Below are 22,606 nucleotides of genomic sequence, written 5' to 3'. Positions count from 1 at the left end.
CCCATGTGGGGAATCGAACCCAGGTCTTCGGCGTGACGAGCCAACGCTTTAACCACTAGGCTACCCCACCGCCCCAATGATTTATGAAATATATTTTCAGTTTCTTCATTTTGTATCTTTAGTATTAGATTGGTAGTAGTGGTGATGGTATTAAAAATTAACATAGTTATAATGCTTATGTTAATATTTCATTTATTTTATTAATCATGTATAAAGCAGCAGTTTGCGTTATTAAGTGTTGAAATGTTTTATACAGTTTTGGTTTAAAAGTTTAAAAGATATGTGATGCTATTAAAGTTGTAATTTTAAGATAAATGTAGATTTATCCCGATTGTGTAAAAAGTGTTCTTTTTGTTTTATCAAGTGGAATAGTAAAATGAATTACCGGTAATCCTTTGAATGATTCCAGGTTATCCGAGCTGAAGTCAAGATTGCCAATCTTATTGCACATCACAACTTGCCACTTGCTACTGCTGATCATCTCAGTCCGGCCTTTGCTGATTGCTTAACAGATTCGAAGATAGCAAGGCAGTATTCCTCAGCGAAAACCAAGACTACATGCATGATTAATGGAGCAATTGCTCCACATTTTAGAGGTAATTGCTAATTACTATTCTACAATTCTTTTCCCATTCTCTTTCTTTTTCTACAAAATGTAAAAAAGGTTTTTCTTTTGTATTCAAACCTAAATTATTTTAGACGGGTAATTTCCTGTAAACTTTCATTGAATTTATTGCATTGGTTTTCAGTAAGATATTTTAAAACATTATGTATTGTTTCACTTCCATCAAATCTTGTGGGAAGAATGAAGAACCAACCATATTCCCTAGCTGTTGATGGTTCCAATGACACCGGACTTGAGAAGATTAATCCTCTAACTGTGAGGATCTTTGATATGAACACTAAGGCAGCACTCAGTAAATTCTGCGAGTTCTGTGATACAGAATACAAACAAGTTGTAAAACATGTGAACACAAGATGGCTCAGTCTTGAGAAGGTTGTGAATCGCAATCTGGACTTATTTGAAGGCAGTCGGAGCTACTTCAAGTCAGCTGATGAAAGTCACCCACGTTTCAAGCGACTGAAGCATCACTTTATGGACCCGATGACAGAGGTTTATCTGCTGTTTTATCAATCAGTTCTGCCTCTGTTTACAAGCTTCAACAAGTTCCTACAACGAGAAGATCCTTGCATTTTTGCTTTATATTCACAGATGGAATCTTTCATGAGGAAGCTCTTGGGTAAGTTTGTGAAAGTTGACATAATAAGGACAGGTTTGCCTGTGGTGACAGACATTGACTTTCTGCCCGCAGAGAACCAATTGCCAGATGACAATGTGTTTATTGGTGGACTGACAAGGGAAAAGCTGGAATCTCTTGAAGAGGAAGGGGACGTCTCTCCACACGATCGAAACAACTTCTTCAAGGGGGTCAGATCATTCTATACTAAAGCTGCCACAGAAGCTGTCAAGAAACTACCATGGCTTGATGATCATGACATCTTGAAACATGCTAAGTTTATATATTTTGCAGAGAGGGGAACAGCATACTCCCATCTTCCGCCATTTCAGACCCCCCAAAAAGTTTGTTGAGCTACAAGAGGAATTCACCAAATATCAGCTTCTTGACAACACTGACATATCACAGAAGACATGGGAAAAGGCTTCAGTGAATGATAAAGAAGATGGGACAGTTTTCCACAGGATGGACATTGTTTGGGGATTCATCTCTCAACTGGAAGAACAAAGTTTGGCTACCTGTCTGAAGTTGCTAAACTTGTTCTTGTTGTACCCCACTCTAATGCTGGTGAGGAGAGAGTGTTCAACATGGTTCGCAAGAACAAAACAGACTTTAGGAACAGTCTCTCCATAAATGGAACTCTGGCTTCACTCCTCACCATCAAGATGGCCAGCCTAGAAACCTCTTACCCTGCTTTAAGTGGGAACGACCCAAAGAACTGCTCATAAAAGCTAAAAGTTCAAGAAGAGAATATAATTCTCTTCATTCCAATAAGTGAGAGACTGAGACAGTATATATAGTCATGATTGGAAGGTTGTTGTTTTCTACAATTCTGTGAAAAAAATGACAAATTTCAAATTGTAGTGACAATGTTAAGATGTAAGATCACTTCAACACATTTTTCAAACACAGGTCATTTTCTTCATTTATATTCATGCAGATGTTCAACTCTTTTGTTGACAATTTTATTACATTGCAAGTTCTATAATAGATGTATGTCAAAATGAATTGGAATAATTATGTTATGTTTGTGATAAATAATTGGATAATTGATAAAGTATTACCTCCTTTTAATATTTTGTCTGTTTTTATGAATACAATTGTAAACAGTAATATTATCAAATTTGCCATCAGCAGCTTCAAAAATACAGTCAAAAATCCCCCAAAATCTCATTTCGGTTGGGGGGCTTTGCTCCCCTAGACCCCCAACCAGGACTTCGCCCTGGACCCAACAGGGACCTGTGGCCCCTGGAGCCCGGCTTTCCATGAATCTCACTTCTCGGACACATTTTAGGTTGACAGCTCTGTGCTTGATTTCCACGGCTTCAATCAACATATCAATGAGGCAACTCACAAATCTGGGCATGTCTTAGATTGGTTACTCTCTCGTGAAAATAATGCAATAGTCGACAACAATCGTGTTGAGGATAGTCAGCTTTCTGACCACTTCTTCATAACTTTCAACCTGATGATGTCCTCTCCAGAGACTGAGCAAACAGGTTAAATGTCAAAATCTGAAAGCAATGAATAAATCAGCCTTCAGAGAAGTTTGTTGAAATCAAAATTGATTAAAGACCCTCCTACTGACCTGGATAGTCTGTATGAGCTGTACAACAATACTTTGTCAAACTTGTTGGATGTACATGCACCTTTTACTTTCAAAACTGTAAGGGTCAAATCCTCATTCCCCTGGTATTCTGAAGATAGGGAAAGACGAATTTCAGAGCGGAGATGGTGACACTCCAAGCTGGAAGTTCACAGGCAAATGTATAAGTCGTGTAGAAATAAAGTAACAAAATTGATCAGAAAATGTAAAACAGTTTTGCGTAAACAAAGTTACAAGCTCAGAGAACAAATTCGGTGCTATGCATAGATTTGTCGCTTCTCTTCTGGGAAAGAAGAAGGATGGTTTACTTACAAAATCACAAGAATCACTTGAGCTTGCAACGAACTTCAGTGACTAATTCACTTCAAAAATAGTAAAGTTACGTGACGATATCAGGAGTTATTATTATTATTGATGCTCCAAGTCCGAACTTATTCCCTGAATCGTTGACAGATTCTGTTGTGGATTCTCTGGAACCTTTCACGGAAGAGGAAGTCGACACTCTGGTCAAAACCAGCAAGCCAACCACGTGCTCGCTAGACCCACTACCAACTTAACTCTTACTCGAGTTAAGTGAGGTTCTGGTACCAACAATAACAAAGCTGATAAACCTGAGCTTGACTTCCGGAAAGGTTCCTTCAATCATGAAGGAAGCAGTTATAAAACCATTGATAAAGAAACCTGGTTGTGATGAAAACATCCTCAAAAACTATGGCCCAGTTTCGAACTTACCCTATCTGTCTAAACTGCTTGAAAAGGCAGTGAAGCTAAGACTCTGCGCACATCTTACAGAGTGTAAACTTTTTGAAAAGTTCCAGTCTGCTTATCGGCCAAAGCACAGTACGGAGACAGCATTGATTTCTGTTGTTAATGATTTGCTGTGTTCAGTGGACAATGGGAAATATTACCGTTCTCATACTCCTGGACTTCTTAGCGGCGTTCGATACTATAGACCATTCTGTACTAATTCAGCAACTGGAGACAGTTTTTGGAGTAAGTGGTACTGCCTTATCTTGGTTCAAGTCATATTTGTCTGAACGCTTGCAATCAGTAATTGTCAAAGACAAGTCAATGGAGAAAACACAGTTATGTTGTGGAGTTCCTCAAGGATCGGTCCTTGGACTGGTATTGTTTACTCTTTATACGAGAAATCTTGGAGATGTCATACGGAGGAACACAGTTAATCATCATATGTATGCCGATGACATCCAGCTGTTTGATTCTAGCAAGCTGGATGCCTCTAGTGGACTCTTTAGTAGGTTTTCTAACTGTTCCTTGGATATAAAGAAGAGGATGTCTTTACATATGCTGAAATTGAATGAAGACAAAACTGAAGAATTGCTTGTTGGCTGGCTGCCCATAAAAGCCAGAGTGGAGTATAAAAACCTGAGCCTTGCCCACCAGTGCTATCATGAAACTGCTCCTGACAACCTCAATGAGTTGGTGACCAAACATGTTCCATCGTGAGCCTTACGATCAGCTGATCAACATCTATTGGTCATCCCAAGACGTAAACTAAAAGCCTTTGGTTTCCGCTCTTTTAGTTATGGAGCTCCAACACTATGGAACCAGCTGCCACTCGAACTCAGACTAACAACATCCCTTGATTCCTTCAAATGTGCCTTGAAAACATTCCTCTTCAGAAAATACTAAAACATATAAACAAAATTATAAGCGTACAATCGCAAATCAAAAGTGCAAAATTGTGTACTTCGGTTTACTTCCCAAGAAACTAAGCAGCCGGGATACCGAACCCAGTCAGAGTGGGTGGGTATGCACTCAAGTGTAACAGCTAGTTCATTAGCAGATGCCCTGACGGCTCATTGTGTGTGTATATATAGAGATGTTGGGTTTTGTAAATACATGCTCTTCTTTTTTGTATAACATTTTACAATCAACAGACATCATAACATGTCATGTGTTCAAGTATCACACCTGCCTGTCTGTGTAATTACATAATGTGACAGAGACCAAACTCGGGCCATAAATCAATGCATTTTGTTTATGGTGTAAAGCCTGATTGGTGTTAAGTTCAAATTGCATGTGGTCAGTGATAGCAGCTGTGTATTGAATATTGTCAGACAGGCAGGCAGACACACAGGTGTCAATAAAACAAGACATTGAGTTTTGTCTGTGACAACGACATATCTATATCACAGTTAGAAATTCTGTACAACGCTAAATAATGACATTGCTTTTAAGTATCGAACTGAGAAAGTGACTCGGTAAGAAGAACGTGTGGTGAAATAGACAAATGAAATTACATAAACAGTTAATTTACTGTCATAACACATAAAAAGCTCGCGCCTGTGAGATATCAACAAAACATTAGAAAAATAGCTCACACCAAAGCCTTCACCGAGTATTCACCCGACAACCCGCTTCCAAGCTGCGCGAACCTATTTCACTGCGCACGTGCTATGAGCGCAGCCCAGCTGTTGAAACCCGTTTTCCCCCGAAAAGTCAGAGAAAAATTAGTGAAACGTTTGAACTCCGATTTCGCGCGTTTTGTTTCATCGCGTTATTTTTTAACTTTATAAGTTGAATTTGCATTTTTGACGATTTGTTTCGGTAAGTCCATACCGAAAGGTATCTTCATATTTCATCAGGCATGTGTATCCCGTGCGCGACGAGATAGTGTCTGTTCTGTTTCTGCAGTTTCACCCCACCACGACAGATAACAACTTTTGCGTTTTCAATGATGATAGTTTCTTAAACAACTTTTTTGGTGGAGTCTGGGACATTTTCAAATATAAGAAAGCTGTTGGGTATTAGTAAATGATAAACATGTGTACTATTTATATTTATGTGGCAATTTTGTACAATGATAAAATTTGCAATTCATCGGTCCGTTTCTGACTCATACGGACTGTAGTAGAATATACTGAGTCAAAAAAGAAACTTCACAAAATGTAATTTTTAAAAATAATGAAAAAATGTTCTCTGATGATACATCTATGTTTCCGAAATGGGATCCCTATCTTTCGACTCTAGAAAAACGTTAGCAAAACCCACTCAAACCCATCCATTCGTCGTGCAAATGACGTTGGTGCCAAATCAGGTTTTGCACGTGCAGTCGATCACGTGATCTTCGCATCGAAGTTTTCATCATATGCACGTGTTTGCATTGGCCTCAAGAATTGAAAAAACACTTTTAAACCACAGTTCTAACGGTACTTTAAATGCCACGATTGTCAAATGTGCAACGTGAATGTGCCGTTGGCATGTTGCAAGCGGGAAGATCAGTTATTGACGTCGCAAGAGCAATGGGATGCAGCTGTCATACTGTGTATGACTTGCGAGGTCGTCTACAACAAACTGGCACCACTTCTGATCACCCAAGGTCGGGTCGTCCACGTGTGACGTCACGAGCAGAAGACAGTCAAATCGTCCTACGTCACATACGTGACCGATTTCTGCCGGCTACACGAACCAGGGCTGAGATGTTTAGAGGTCGACTGTCCTCACAGACCATTCGAAATCGGTTGCGGGCTGCCAATCTCCATTTCATCAACGTCAACGTATGCTGTGGGCCCAACGTCACCTCCGATGGACCCAGAGAGACTGGAATCGAGTCGTCTTTAGCGATGAATCCAGGTTTACCCTCAGATTCGCGGACGGCAGGCATAGAGTCTGGAGACGACGTCGTGAATGTTATGCCCAATGTTGTGTACAGGAAGTCGACAGATTCGGGGGCGGAAGTTGCATGGTGTGGGGTGCTTTCTGTGGGAACAACCGTTCCCGACTTCTGGTCATCCCTGGAAACCTCACAGCTGCTGCTTACCGCTACCAGGTGCTCACCCCTGAACTCGTTCCTTTCATGGCGGCTCATGGCCCAGGTCTTCAGTTCTAGCATGATAATGCTCGGCCGCATACCGCGATGTTGACACAAAATTTCCTTCAAAACGCTGGAATCAATGTCATGGACTGGCCATCGAGGTCCCCTGACCTTCATCCAATAGAGCACGTTTGGGATGCACTTGGGAGAAGGCTTCGTGGTCTTAGGAACCAACCTCAGAATTTGCAGGAACTTGGTGCTGCCTTGCAAGAGCAATGGCGCAGAATCCCCAACCATGTGTTCACAAGCATCAGGCAGTCGATGAGGAGACGGTGTTTGGCAGTGGTGAATGCGCGGGGCGGCCATACACAATATTGAACTGAGAAGTTTTGAATTTTTATTCTTGTGACTTGACATTCTGTATACCCATGTTTTGGAACGACGGCGTAGCCTAATGGAACTGATTATGGCACTGTCAGTGTATGGAGTACATCACACAGATCTCAGCAATGAAATAATAACAATTTAACCATCTTACCATCTCTTGTTCTTTTATAGTGCCCTGAAGAAAGAATGTGAGGTTTCTTTTTTGACTCAGTATATATTCTCTGACTGGAACCCTCTAATTAACACCTGCCACAAGGGATGGACTGTTTACTTTGTTGATTACGCAATGATAAACCGTCAACAGACCATGAAATGTTCTTTTAAGACTGTAGGCGAATTGGGATGTAGGCGATTGTGAACAATAGAACAACCCGTTTGGGTTTGTGGTCAGAGACAGTGTTATGCAATTTGTGTATTCATGAAATATCATGAACTTGTTAATAGATATTGGTTATGTTGTCCACACACGGGCGGACTGATGTAAAAACAACCCAAATGAATTCCTTCTTAAAAACTTCATAGTGTAACTAATTTGGTCATTTACAATAAAAGGTGACTAACTGTTTAATACATTTTTCATTTTAGATCACGTTAAATAATTTCTAGAGAAATCAGTACAAGTTCATATCACAGATGATTCCAGAGACAAATAGTTTATGAGATTCTAGTTTATGAGTGAGTGAGTGAGTTTAGTTTTATGCCACACTCAGCAATATTCCAGCTTTATTGCGGTGGTCTGTAAATAATCGAGTCTGGACCAGACAATCCAGTGATCAACAGCACGAGCATCGATCTGCGTAACTGGGAACAGATGACATGTGTCATTCCAGTCAGCGAGCCTGACCACCCGATACCGTTAGTCGCCTGTTACGACAAGCATGGGTTACTGAAGGTTCATTCTAACTCGGACCTTCACAGGTTCTAGTTTATGAAAAGCATTAAATTCCAAAATAAGCAAGCCAATCTGATCTCTTATGCTCAGAAATTATTGCCACTTATATGACACTAGTTTGAGAAGGTGTCGGCTCAGGAAGCCGACCTTTCAATTTTTATAAGGCTCAGGACGTCTAGAAGCGGTACGCTTTGAAGTTTGGGAGTTATTTTAGCACATGGCTAATCTCATGTGATGTGTTATTACAAGGATGGTGGTTGATGGAAGTGAACACATCGCACACGGAAGCTGACCGTGTCAAAACAATCATATGATGAACACATTTAAAGGGGCACTGAGCAATTTCCGTGGACAGGTTGTTGCTTTTGTTATTGTTTTACTCCCGAGTACCCGGATGATATCCCAGTATTTTCGACTGGTTCGTGACCTCTGCTGCACCACCCGCATGCTCAATTGATAGTATAGGTATAGACTGATCAACAAAAATGAAATCTTTTTTACACAATAATATTTCCATCTTCATTTTTATGACAACAAATGAAAACATTTTGAGTTTAACTATCTGCCAGTGGTAGAAAATGTTAGGAATGAAAAATAACGAAGTCAATGTACGTCTGTATATTTTGTCTTATAATCCTAATTAGTTTATTTTCATATTTGTATGCATTTTGAAACTTAATAAAAAGCATACGATCTGCTTATATAATTTGTAATTTATAACATGACTGTAATATCTAGATATTTTTTAGATTGCCAACGTGAATCATAGCACATGCCCTAAGTACGACCTATAGTACTGTCGGAAATAGAAAACAACTCTTTATAGGCTGTTACTCTGTATTCCTAAAACTGACACAATTGCAAATAGCGTATGTTGAAATAACCCACTTCGGCCTAACTGGGTGTTCAGTGGGATGCGTAATACGATATCCAGATGTGCATGTTTACTCGTAAAATCGGGCAAAACTTAGAAAAAATATGAATAGCTGCTGAAAACAATAGATCAGACTATAGATGGCAATTAGGTCGCTTAGCCAGGTATGATGACGGACCGTCGACTCACCTGGCATGAAATGCACGTGCTGCCTACAGGCACAAGGGGTCATCTCAAAGATATTTTGTGCTTTTTCATGCGTGTTGACTACCGGGATTTTCCGGAAAGCCGCCCACTCAATAATTTGCCCATGGGCGCTTATTTTAGGTGGGCGATTATATGGGGTTAAAACTTATTTTTTCATTACTGCTATTTAGAAATATAATTCACAGTAAACTTCGTTATTTATGTGTCAGAGGTCATTGTTCATTGTAGATAAATATAAACGTGTAGGATATCGTGTCCGTTTTGTCACACAGTTTTTACACTAATGGTTAAAATAGCCTGATTTAATTGAAAAATCTTCATTTACATTACATTTTCGAACGTTATTGTTACGTCATTTATGTTCTTGCATTTAGAGGCACATCGTTTCAAAGCGACATTACAACTTACCGGTATGATGTTTTGATGACCTAGAAAGATAGTGGCTTTCAATAAGCCAATCAGATTAGCTGACACAAAAAGCATTGCGTAATTCCAAATAAGGGCATATTGTCCAATGGTACAACGCTTGAATGAAAAGCAAACACGCACGTGCGTCTCTTAAACCAATTGTTTTTACAAATAAATTATCACTGTACCGGTAATCATCAGTGCCGGTATAATTAATTACGGATGCTGTATCAAAAACGAATTTATTGTTATTGTCCTCCAACAGGTGGATACACGTTATGTAAACAGTTATAAACACATAGTTTACACTTGAAATATATGTGGGGCAAAATCTAGACATTTTCATTCCTGACAATGGCGACAGAGAAGAATACTGGTTCAGCGAAACGTGTCGAGCGGTCATACACCATTAGTGACAAATTAGATGCCGTTAAGCGAGTGAAAGAACTTTCTGGTAATTTATCTGCTGCTTCAAGAGAGTTGGCGATCGATAGGAAACGTTTATGGGAATGGTGTTCAAAAGTATCTGAACAAACAAACACACCAAATAAATAGAGACACAGATTTGTTGGTGGTGGTCGAGGACCGAAACACAGGGATTTGGAGACTGACCTTTATCAATGGGTTGTAGATCAACGTGCTAACAAACTGATTGTAAATTATCGCCGTTTAAGAGAGAAGGCATTAACACTGGCTAAAGAACTTGGCAACAAAACTGTGGAATTCAAGTGTTCTGACAAGTGGATCTACAACTTCATGAAGCGTAACAAACTGTCAGTGAGGAAGATAAACACACGCTGGTCAAGCAGACAATAAATCAGCGGGAGAAAAGCACAATTTGCCAGCGATTATTTAGACAGCATCCCTGCAGTAACTTCATATATGGACGCTGACCAGATTTACAATATGGATGAAACACCCGTGTATGTTGATATGTTGAGTTCAACAACTATAGATTTTGTTGGAAACAAAAATGTTGACGCAAGTCACTGTGGTGCTACGAAAGCGCGTTTTACTGCCGTGCTGTGTGTGAATGCTGCTGGACGGGTATTGAAGACAATGATTATCCTTAAAGGATTGAAAAATGTGCCAAAGGTGAACTTACCAAAGAATGTTTATTTGACAGTAGCTACTAAGGGATCAATTAATTATGAACTGATGCAATTGTGGATTAACACAGTGTTTGGACAACGATCTGCTCAGTTCTTTCATATCCAACCTGCTGTGCTGTTCATGGATGAATGCTCAGCTCACAAGAAGGCCGAACTTCTTGATGCATTCAAGCGACGAAAAACTGTTGTGAAACTGATCCCTCCTAAAACAACATTTTACATGCAGCCACTGGATGTCTCTGTCAATGGACCGTTCAAGAAAGCACTTCGTGTCGAATGGGCAGATTGGTTTGGAAATGGCGAAAAGGAGTACACAAACAAAGGTTATCGCAGGAAACCATCCTACCAACGAATAGTCAATTTCGTCGCCAGTGCTGTGGCCACACTGAACAAGGACACAATAGTTAGAAGTTTTAAATGTTGTGGAATTGCGCCCCGTGGTCGGACAGTGGCCCTTGACCGGCTGAACACTCGATTACGTGATGTCTTGTCTGGCCTTTAAGTACCGGTAGAAGACGAAGAAGACCAAGAGGTCAAAAATTGCGGAGGCAGATTTTGACATGGCAACCAATGAAGAAATCCAAGCCATCTTCAATAGTGATGATGAGCTGGACGTCTTTGAAGGTTTTGAAGACACTGACATTTAATTTAAGGAACTGACATTTGAGTGACAGATCAGACAAATCAGGGCACCAGCAAATGGCAACTTCTGTGATAAACAATCACAATTTGTAACTGTCTAAATAAATCTTAAAATAAATAAATAAATAAATAAATCTTTATTCAAGGAAATGTTGTTATTATTAAAAGGTACATAATGTATGTCATATGTTCTGTCTGTCCCGCCTTGTAGCGTATGTAAACAACTGCATGACCTATAACCCTCTACATTACAATATTGGTACCGTAACATTGTAAGGTTAAATTTGAATGGATGACAAATTTGACAGCTGCTTTCTGATTGGATGATAGTCACATGCTTACAAAATGGCTGATGATCAAGTTTCGGTTTACGAAGAGGCAAGATGACTGCCTTGATTTCATGAATTATTAGGTATGTTTTAACTGTCACAAGATAAGCCCAGGGTATATTGGCAAGACATTTTTCAGATGGATACATAATGTTATGACTACTGCATGTTGAATTGCAAAGATTTCATTTTGGCAACATTTTGCGTGCATCTACACGATATTTAATCAGGATGAAACTCGACAGTGAGTTGATTTTAGCTCCCGACTATTGATATTTTATTTCTGAATTATCGCCCGGGCGGTTATATGGTCCATTTTTGCCCCCCAATTTTCCCCAAATTTCCATATTACAGCCCTGGGCGGCTTTCCGGAAAATCCCGGTATGTCTCATCTACTGATGGCATGACCACCCGAAGATCAACAGGACTGAATATTATTTGTAAATTGTTATGGCGTGCCGTGTACCTCCCCAGTATAATTGCCCTAAAGGATTATCTTATCTTAGCTGATATCTCTATCCCCAAGCCCGACCCCAGGTTTTGCTTTTGAGGCGACCCCCTCCTATCTGTTTCTTTTTATAGTGACAGTGAGACTGCATGGTAGCTACATCCTTAATAGTTTCTGCATAAAAGTTATTATTTTTTACGTCAGCTATTGTTTATAATGAATCTACGTCCAATTTCAAATTGGGCATTTAAAAAGTGTCCTTTGTAATACAATATCGTCGCACACTAATTTGCATAAAGCCATGGTCTGTTCCAAATAAGTCGTTTTGGACTTAGAAAAAAACCGCATTGCTCATTTCTGCACTAATTTCCCCTCAGTAAAGTCCCTTTTCTCCGTTTCCTATCTCTCTACCACTGAGACTGTAGTTAGGCCGAACTTAGTTTAACAGATATTTCACACTTTCACATATCAACTACATAAATTGTAGAGATAAATGAGAAAATACAGTTTTTTTCTATTTCCGACAGTACTATAGTGTATGTTTCAGGTTTTTTCACATTGGTGTATAATCTCCTTGGTCACCCAAGATCGCACACCTGGCAACTAATTGCATGATGTCCGCCATTCTTTAAAAAAGTAATTTAGTTAGCCAATAATGAGCAATCATTAAATGTATTGGCGGTTAATCCTTTGAAGGAAGGACGTTGTTTTAACAAAGAGACTTTACGACGGAGTGTATTCAGTATAGATTACTAAATCTACATACATAAACACTACCTTTTGACAAATCCGCTGTGCAGGATAAATGCAATTAATCAATCAGCGTGTTATCGGTTAATCCTTTGATCAATGTTTGTTTTGTAACTCAGCTGATAATTCCTCGTGCTGCACTTCCATGCGCATATTACATAAGATGTAATACATTTGCCACATCAGACCTCAATTTATAGTGATGAGTATTTACTCCAGACACAAGAAATGCCAAAATGGGAACCTTTGTCTCGTAATCTGAGTGGTGTTATCACTAATTATACCAATTATAAATTCATTAACTGACCATCAAGTGAATGATGACAAATAACATGTGTAGGTTTACCACCAAACAAGGGTTACAGCAAGAGAGTAGTAATTGCTGTATTGCATGCAAGTTTGATTGCCTGAAAAAAATAATTATGGGCCGACACTGTTTTGAGGATACCGACGGAACTTCATTGTTACATAAGAAATATATATAAGCATTTGCTGTGTACTTAGTTAAAAACTGTATATACCCATGTACCTATATAAGTAAAATTTCAGATTTTTTTAGCAATGGCAAAGTGGGGTTGTTTAGTTTATGGATTCAAATATATCAAATTTGTGTTTTTGATTTCATAGCATGAAATATCGAGGTAAAAATCACAGAAATAGGATCAAATTGGATCAGTCACTATACCATCCAAGTATCTGTCACAATGGGCATTCACCCTTCCTAACATCCCACTGATTAAATTGAAGAAATTCTGCCAAGGTGGACAGTAGCCCAGTCCCTGTGTCCATCACGGTTGAGGGAGCAGGTAATGAGCAGCCTGCAGCTTGGTTTCGTAATTAGACTGTTGGCTAGAAACATTAATCGCTCTGGATCAGTGGCCCTTTAATAAACGTGGAATGTTACTCCTCATAGACTTTGAAAAAGCCTTTGATACTGTCTCAAAAGACTTTATTATGCTGGTTTTGGATCAAACTTTAGAAAATGGATCTCAATCTTATCCCAAAATGCTAGCTCTTATATTGTACAAAATGGACATATGTCTTCATCTTTAATAAATGAACAAGGATGTAGACAAGGTGACCCAATATCACCCTATCTATTTTTATATGTAGCAGAAATTCTAGGTAATACGATCCGACAAAATAAAGACATCAAGTATATTACTGAATGGCCAAGAGTATAACCTAGGCCAATATGCCGTTGATACTCAACTTTTTCTTGATGGCTCCAAGGCTAGTCTGAAGGCAGCTATGGAAACAATGAATATGTTTTATCAAATGTCTGGACTCAAAATGAACATTGAAAAGACTAAAGCTATCTGGATTGGCTCTATGGCAGGTAACAGGTTAAAGTTATGTGAAAGCCTTGACCTTAATTGGCACTCTGGCAACTTTGAAATCCTTGACCTTTGGGTGATAAATACAAAAAGCGAATGGAAACAATAAATAGAATCTTGGCTTCATGGAAGCATAGATCATTAACCCTAATTGGAAAAGTAACTGTGATTAAGACTTTAGCCCTCTCTACCTTAGTACATATTTTCTCTTCTCTTCTGAATCCCCTTCAAACATTTATTAAGGACCTAAACAGAACTTTTTTCAAGTTTTTATGGAATGGGAAACCAGGTAAGATAAGAGAACCTGTATGGTTAGGATATATGAAAAAAGGCGGTCTCAGAATGATTGATATTAATGCATTTATTCAAGCCTTGAGATTATCACATTTAAGAAGATGTATTCAAAGTCCTAATTTCAAGAACCCAAGTAACTTTCCTATATAGATGAAATATTCACACTAGGTGCCAATGTTGATACTCATATTCACTGTAAGAACCCTTATTGGCAAAGTGTTTTGAAGGCTTGGGCAAACTATACTACCCATCAAAAGTTTAGACTCACTAGTGTAAATGTAGCCACTTACTTGTCCACTGTTCTAAACTAGCTTTTTTGCAAAATATTCCATACTGTTTAAAGGTACTGTTTAGTTATGAACTGGTGTATTGTAAAACATATTCGTAACATTGAAAAGATTATTGTCATGAGTTCAGTAAATGATTAAAATCTGTGAAAATTGGCGAATTCTTAACAAAACTTTACACCAAAACGAATCTGTTCACATGCACGACATTTGCTCATGCCTTTCGCAATTTGAAGCATCATCCTTGTGCAATTCATCTGCATAAGGTTTTCAGTTGGTTCCCCCAAGTTGGTGGAGAAATTCATCTTCGATGTAACCACATACATATACATAACATATAGTGAGTGCTTTCAGTGAGTCTAAACTTTTGATGGGTAGTATATGTAAGAATAGAAAAAGAAATTTCTCCTAATATTAATGATATTTTGTCCCAACCCTTATGGCTAAATCATCATTTTAAACATAAAACATTTTTTGATTAAACAATGGTATAGTAAAGGAATTTATTTTGTAAAAGACATATGTAGCAATCATAGGCGGATCCAGACATTTTCAAAGTGTGTGTGTGTGTGTCACATGTGAGCCACCTTGGCTCCGCCATTGCATAACTTCAATCTGGTCTTTAGTCATTTTCAAAAGAGGAAAGTGTGTGTGTGTTCGAACCCCTGACATTCCTCCTCTGGATCTGCCACTGGCAACAGTGGTCCCAATGACTTTTGCTGAACTGAAGAATGTTTTTCATATTTTTATATTTTTTTTAGATTATCATAAATTACTATGCTGCATTCCTCCTAGTTGGAAAAATTGTATCAATGACCAAACATGTATCAATAATTCAAATGTGGTGATTAGTAATAACCTAACAGACATTCTCAAACCTGGTAAGGGTTCTAGATTTTTCTATGATAACATTGCTTGTGACGAGTTTCCACCTGTGTGTAACAAACAGGGTTGAAAACTTCACTGTGGTTTTTCCTCCCTGGAAAAATATATTTTTTCATTATAGGTATTGCACCAAGGATGTAAAACTACTAGAATTCCAATTCAAATTCTTACATCGCATAATCTACACCAAAAAGGAACTAAAACAGATGAAACTAGTGAACAAGGATATTTGCTCCTTCTGTAAAACTAATAGTGAAAGCTTATCACATGTTTTTCTAGAATGCGAGCATGTCAAAGAATTCTGGTTGAGTGTGGAATTATACTTGAACTCTTTCCTCAAAGAAGAAATAAAAGTGGACACTTGTGCTATTCTTTTTGGTTTCCCAGCCAAATTTAAGTTAATTAACCACTTACTCATGTTATGTAAAAGACATGTATTCTTAAGTAGTCTAAAAAGTACAACCTTTTCAGTTGAAACAGTAATAAACATTTTCAAACAGATATACTTTATTGAAAAATTCATTGCCCGCAAGAATAATAAAGGGGCTGCGTTTGAAAAAAAATGGCTTCCTCTGTCAGACATCTATGAAGAAGTCACCTGACTTTATGTCTTTCAAAAACATTATACCCCAGTTTGATCATTCTTATAAATGCTTTGTGTCTATATGCTTTGGCTGTATAGTTCTTAACCATTGAATTTCTTTTAAAAATATTTTTTTTAATGATAAAATCTCACTTACCGTTACATTCCATGATGTCTGTGACATTCGCTTTGAACGTATTTGCCATAACCCTGTAACATTATTCATACACTTTGACAGTGATTTGTTAGCCAATCGCAACTTAACCCTTTTTGTAAGGCCTACTTGTGTTAACACACATTTGTATGTGAACATTGTCATTGTTTGTTTGAACTCAGAACAGTTGCTCATTCGCTACTCATTTGTATCCATTGTCAATGATTTCACCCCCGATTGTAACCTGATTCGCTGGAATAAATAAATAAAAAAAGAGAAAAAAGAAGAAGAGCAACACCACATCTAACAAGTGCTAAAGCACGTCTATAAGAGCGAGGCATGTGGCTAAATAAATAAAATTCAGGATGATATTCATCCATAAAGGTAGAAATAAAAATACAAAATTATTCCTGTTATAAATTCATTCACTGACCATCAAGTGAATGATGACAAATAACATGTGTAGGTTTATACCCCCTAACACGGGTTACTACAAGGGAGTATTAATTGCTGTATTGCATGCAATTTTAATTGCATGTGAAAACTTATGGGCCGACACTGTTTTGAGAATACAAACAGAACCTCATTGTTGCATAAGAAATACATGTAAGCATTTGCTGTTTTCTAAAACTGTATATACCTATTTACCTAAGTAAATTTTCAGATTCTTCTAGCAATGGCAAAGTGGGGTTGTTTAGTTTACGGATTCTTTCTTTTTTACTTTATTTACTTTATTCATGTGAATGTGAATGTAGGCCATCAGCCCATGGTACAACATTATACATTGGCATCCTTCAAGCTGTAGAGAGGACGATTGTTAGCATAGAAGATAAACAAGAGTAGTATATACAATGGGGGTTCTGGACCAGTTCCAACCAAAGCCTCTGCAAAGCCTTATTTCACAGATAAGGCTTTGGTCGGACCCTTAGCTCTTGCTACTATTACCCCCACTATAAAAAAGTTTGGGACGCTAGCGGGATGCGAACGCACCTCACAATCACGCTACTGAGCTACCGGGGGCCTGGTTGAAGTATGCAGGTATCCTTGGATTGCACCATCCAATACTGGGCTGCGTCTAACGTGCCGCTATGACACTATGCCATGTTTACCTCGATGAAACAGTTTAATGTGAATCGCCTATGATCTCTTTGGTGTTTGTAATAAAGGCTTGCCGGGCTTTTTTCACCCCTTGTTCTATGTACTTTTTTTTCTCGTCCTCGCTGATAGTCGACTTACGAGACTTGGATCGAATCTCTTGTTTCATTTTGTTATATTTTGTGAGTTCAGAGAGGATTGAATGAAATTCCTCCTCTGAGATCTTACTGTCAGTGAGTGCAGTGGAAATACGCTCACTTACAGTGTTCAGCTTTGCTTCAGCCAGAACTCTGATCTCGTCGTGTTTCAATGCCTTACGATGCAGTCTGCGGGATGCAAACTTAAGCACCAACCCTAACACCCCTGCCACCCCAGCTGTTATTTCAATGCCTAGCACTATAGGTGCAGCCACTATGGTAGCTAACAACCCAACACCTGCCGCTCCTAGCCCCATGCTGGTTGCCATAAGGGCAGTGTCAGCCCCGTCCACGATATTGAAAGCTCTATGGTACTTTTTACATAGTGCTTTCCGCGTGTCGCGGTCTTGCTCTAGTTGGAGTTTCACATCACATAACTGCCTCAAGCGGAACCCGTCTACGGTTTCCAGTGTCTTCGCTACTTCCTCTACGACTGGGTACAGACCCATCCTATAATATATATTACAAAAGATATTTTAATTGGGTTTCATTTAACCTTCGATCAACGTACTTGAGGCTTATAAGGTGTAAATCCTCATGTAGGAAAATAGGTGAGAATTTAATAGGTAAGTCTGCGGCCACAATACCCCCATAGGAGGGGGTTATTGAGGGGGTTATAGAACCCGTTGAGGGGTCGGTTGTATGATGATACGGTAACGTTGACTAGCACGGTACCGGGGATCCCATAATACTATCACCCCAGGTAAAAGTTGTTGTTTCATATTATTACTATTAACTCTTCCGAGCTCGACTTCTATGATAAGTGTGGAGCCTGGTACCATAGATGGAATCCCTATGTGCCCATAGCAGTCATACCTTAACTCACCCCCGTGGAATGCCAGTAACATATTGGGTAAAACCGGCCTTAGTATCATCCTTGTAACGAAACACCCGGGCAAGATACCGCTGTTCTTAATTTCAGAGATATGACTTTGTTCCTTTAATGTGATATAAGGTGAGGTGAGGGTTAAGTTGACTAACCATTTGGGTTCTTTAAAATCTGATAACGACACCCGCCTATACACATTGTCTTTCAAGTGTAGGACGTACAAGGTGTCTTCCTCACCAGGTTGATCGAATCCCTCCGTGTCCCCTAGGTCATTAAGCGTAGTGTTGGGACGATGACTGGTCATTGCTATAATACTACTACGATATAGTTTCCAACTGGTTTTCTGATAATAGTTCAGGGTGAACTTCACCCCATGAAGTGTATGTTGTCAGGTAGGAAGATCTTGGTTAGTGATATCGTGTTTTCACGATCACGGTGACACCCTGCAGACTGGTGTTGGAGCCGACACCCATCCGCACGTAAACTGTGCAAGCGTGATAAGGTGTCGTTTCACCCACCCGAGTTTGACCCCTTCACGATCTTGACCTCATTCCCGATGGTTCCCTAGGTAGACTTTGATGATCAGTGTTGAGTTAAGCGGTAGACTCTCCAGGATGGTGACCACGCCTTCGAATTCAGACACCAACTGCAATACCACGTTTTGCATTCCCGGTTTACCCGATAGCATGTGGGCTGCCATACTGGCGGCGTGGGCTGATGACTACGCTCGTCTCTGAGTCGGGCGTAAGCCACGAGCAGGGTTCCGTTGTTAACGACTTTGTTTAGGTGGTTGTCTTTGTTATCCGTGAACACGTAGGGGAGCCGAGCCTAATATTGAGAAACCAGTCGTCTTTATCTGGTAACAACACCCACTTGTCATCTTCGGTGAAGGCGGCGTATAGGGCTTGTTTCGGCGACGGTAGTGCTCTCAACATCGTCTAAGTCGAACAGTTTGCCCCGAGCGATGGGTATATTATCCATTTATCATCCCGGTGGTGACTAGGGTGTACTTAGTGTTGACTGTCGCTCTTGTGGTATCTACTATATCACCTAGGGCTCCACCGAGAGGACTTCAGCGCGTTTGTAAATGTTGTTTTCAGTTGTAAAGGCATACAATTTACCATCTACTCGGGGGCGTTGAATCAGCGTGTGTCCCGAGGTCGGAGATCCCCACATTGGCGCATTTTTCACCCGGGCCCTTGTGCGCTGGTCATTTTATGTGAAGCGTTAAGCTGAGGTATCCTATATTGGCGGGATTATGATTTATATCTAACACCGATATTATCAGCTCAGGTATGTTGCCCTGAGCCAACCTCTTATACTGCCGCGGTAAAACGACTTCGGTTCTACCGTCGTTGTATTTCTCCGTTTTAACCGGCACTGCTCTCAGTATAGTGGAAGGGTGACCCCTTGAATGTTGTGCGTTGTGCTCACCTGACCGAGATGAATGTACAGCTCTCGATGCGGTACTAGGTCGGGTAACCGTGCCTGTGGCGGTTGTTGTTGGTTTTATCTCGTCAGGCGGTATACCGAGTGTCCTCGCCAATGGCGGCCGAGTCTCAAGGAGTTTCTTCCGTTGTTGATTAACACCACTGTACCGTTTGAGTCGTTCATCTTGAGTTCGGCTCCCAGGGGCTTGAAGACCTAAATTAAACTTAGCGAGCACACGCTGTAGTAGCCGTCAGTTATCTGGCTGCGAGCTCCACTGACGAACAGCTTATTGTTGCTGGCGTTGATGTTAGTCCATTCGCGGTAGGTAGGTGATATCGCGAAGTCGACTTCAAGTTGACCCGGCGTATTATCGATCGCGTCGTCAGCTGAGCGGCCTCGCCGCTCGTTATTCCTGGAAGTGTTATGTACATGTTAGAGTATATATGCTCATTATATAATAGTTTTAAAATGTACTCCCCTGGAGTGTTTTACCCTAAACTGGATATAGATTTCCCCCACATGAAGATCGTGGTTGCTGATGGGATGTATTTCAACGCCCAGCTTTTAGATGTGTTCAGCTTGTATAAATTTTCGGTGACTAGCTAAGGTAGTTCATGCTTGGTTCAACAACCCGATGCAGTTCTGGCAGAATCAACTCAACCGCCATGTGGTGTGCTACAACGGGGTGTGGTGTGACATTAACCGACACTTTTCGGCGTGGACGCTGAGTCAGTCTGTGTTCACGTTCCGTGTACTACCAGGTCAGGCGTATCCTTAAAGAAATCAGCTCTCCGGTCCACAGGACAACGCATGGAGCGCAGTAAACAACAAGTGCGATAGGCGGGCCTCTGAGCGTATTTTACAGCTTAATTCGAACTAAACACGAAGGCGGATTGGCGTTTGCGGGACCGAACCACGGGTTGGGTATCCCCATCGTTCACAACATGCACCTCGTGGATGCCAGCGAGAAGTTGAAAGAATGGGGATACAAGTCGATATCATCACCTCACAACGAGCGAGTGGGATGACCGTTACATGGCTTTTCGACAACAGTAAGGATTACCGAGTCTGGAGGTTCGAGCAGGGGCAGCGGATGACTGGAAAAAGTTCATGCTGGACACGTCGAAAGGGTTTACTCGTGCGGGGTAATCAGGTTAAACAACTTCGATTCGAGCGTGCGTGTAAGGCTGTTGGGTGCGCCAGGCATAAGCAGCGTTCCAGTATTATCGGTAAGGGGACTGCTTACGGCGGCTCAGAAACAGTTAGTTGTTAGCGTTGAGGATGCTATCAATGCTCCAGTTGATCTCCCGAGTGCCATCAAAGCGCTACCAAAGCGTGTTGGAATATGCCAGGTCGAAAGTCGACTACGTGTTCGACGTGGGGCTGTACATGGCTCCGAGCGATATGCAACTGAGAGTAAAAAAAGTGGTGGGCTACAACAACGAAATAGTCATAGCCACGGCGGACCAAAAGTTGGGAGTCAACCTCGATGTTAACACCCCCCACGTCCCACCACCCACGACCGGTGAAACGGGTATAGTGGCGCCACCCCCGGAGCCTAGGGTGCAACCAACACCCCCTGTGGGGTCACACACACAGCAGCACATCGACCGTAAAACAGCCCTGGTGGCTGGTGGGGTAGCTTTGGGGCTCATTTGGTTAAAAATTCCTTAGCCGCTATGTACACCAAACCCGCCACGGCGACGATGGCTGCCACAGGTTTTGACTAAGCCACGTGGCAGTTTTAGCCAGAGCACCCAGCAACCACGAGACTATGCTACCCAGGATGCCGGGTTGGGCTTCGGCAGCCTTACCAGCCAGTTTAGCCAGGGCCTCCCCTAGGGATTTCAGGTGTTTTTTTATCCAGTCTTTGACACCACCTGTGGGTGTTGGTGTGCCACTGCCGCCGGCAGGCGTACCCCCACTCAATGACACCACCAGGGTTGATATGATGAAGCCCAATGCAGTCACAATGCTGGCAATGGTGATGCCTTGCTCTCGGAAGAGGATCCGAATCCTGTTAGCTAGCGTGGTGTCCTCATTTAGGACTCGATCGATGGTTTCCCGTACTCTACTGATCTGTGATCGGAGGGCTTCCCGGTTAGAGGAAGCAGATTCCAACCGAGTCTGTCTCTCGTCTTCCAAGTTTTTTATTCTCTCCTCGATACGATGTTTCATATCACCATCCGCTTCGGTGAGTTTTATTTTCTTGCGTGCGATGTGCTCGTCGATTTCGTTAAGTTTCCCCATGTTGTTCCGCGAGTTCTCCGGCATACATGTTTCAAGGCTTCGTCTAGGCCTCGCCAGTTCCCTCAGGGGAAATTCGAGACCGGCAAGGGTTTGTCATGAAATGCGTGGTCAATAGTTTTTCGATACTGTCTGGCGTTTCTTTATACGTTGGGGTATATCGCCTTCATGCCTTTGGGCCTGGCTGCTTGCAGATCTTGGGCGACCTTCGGGGAAGCTTAGGTCGTGCGCCACCGTAATCTATGAAGCCTAGTTCCTCACGGAGCAGTTGACTCCCACCAGGGCGACTGGTGATTGTTGACAAAGCATATGGCTTCCCGTCTTTTTTCATGATATCGACCCCCCGGGTGAGCCTTCAATCGCAGCGTGCCCTTCTTATCGACGATAAACTTGGAATAGTCCCTCCCCAACGGCTTGATGTTGTCTTTATTTTCAACTGCGTCGTAATAATCATCGACGGCCGACTGTACAAGTTCAGTACTTAAGGGGAACGAGGTTTCATCCTCGTCGAATGCCTGGGCACTATCATCCCACATATCATCCATAGGGATGTACTCATAACCACCTTCAGCCATTATTTAGTATTAAAACTTATA

General features: G+C 40.9%; 1 protein-coding gene across 1 annotated transcript in view; it reads right to left on the bottom strand.

The window, feature by feature from the left end:
* Positions 1–3,930: 3,930 nt before the first annotated feature.
* LOC124285582 (THO complex subunit 3-like) overlaps positions 3,931–22,606 on the bottom strand; it is a 51,293-nt gene continuing 32,617 nt past the window's right edge. The window contains exon 3 of the mRNA XM_046721836.1: positions 3,931–4,118. Within this exon, the coding sequence (XP_046577792.1) occupies positions 3,931–4,118 (188 nt within the window). The remainder of the gene's footprint in view (positions 4,119–22,606) is intronic.

This window comes from Haliotis rubra, unplaced genomic scaffold, assembly GCF_003918875.1.
Source record: "Haliotis rubra isolate DU_JTF1 unplaced genomic scaffold, ASM391887v1 Scf363, whole genome shotgun sequence".
Taxonomy (NCBI): Eukaryota; Metazoa; Mollusca; class Gastropoda; order Lepetellida; family Haliotidae; genus Haliotis; species Haliotis rubra.
This window is presented reverse-complemented; position numbering and strand designations above follow the sequence as displayed.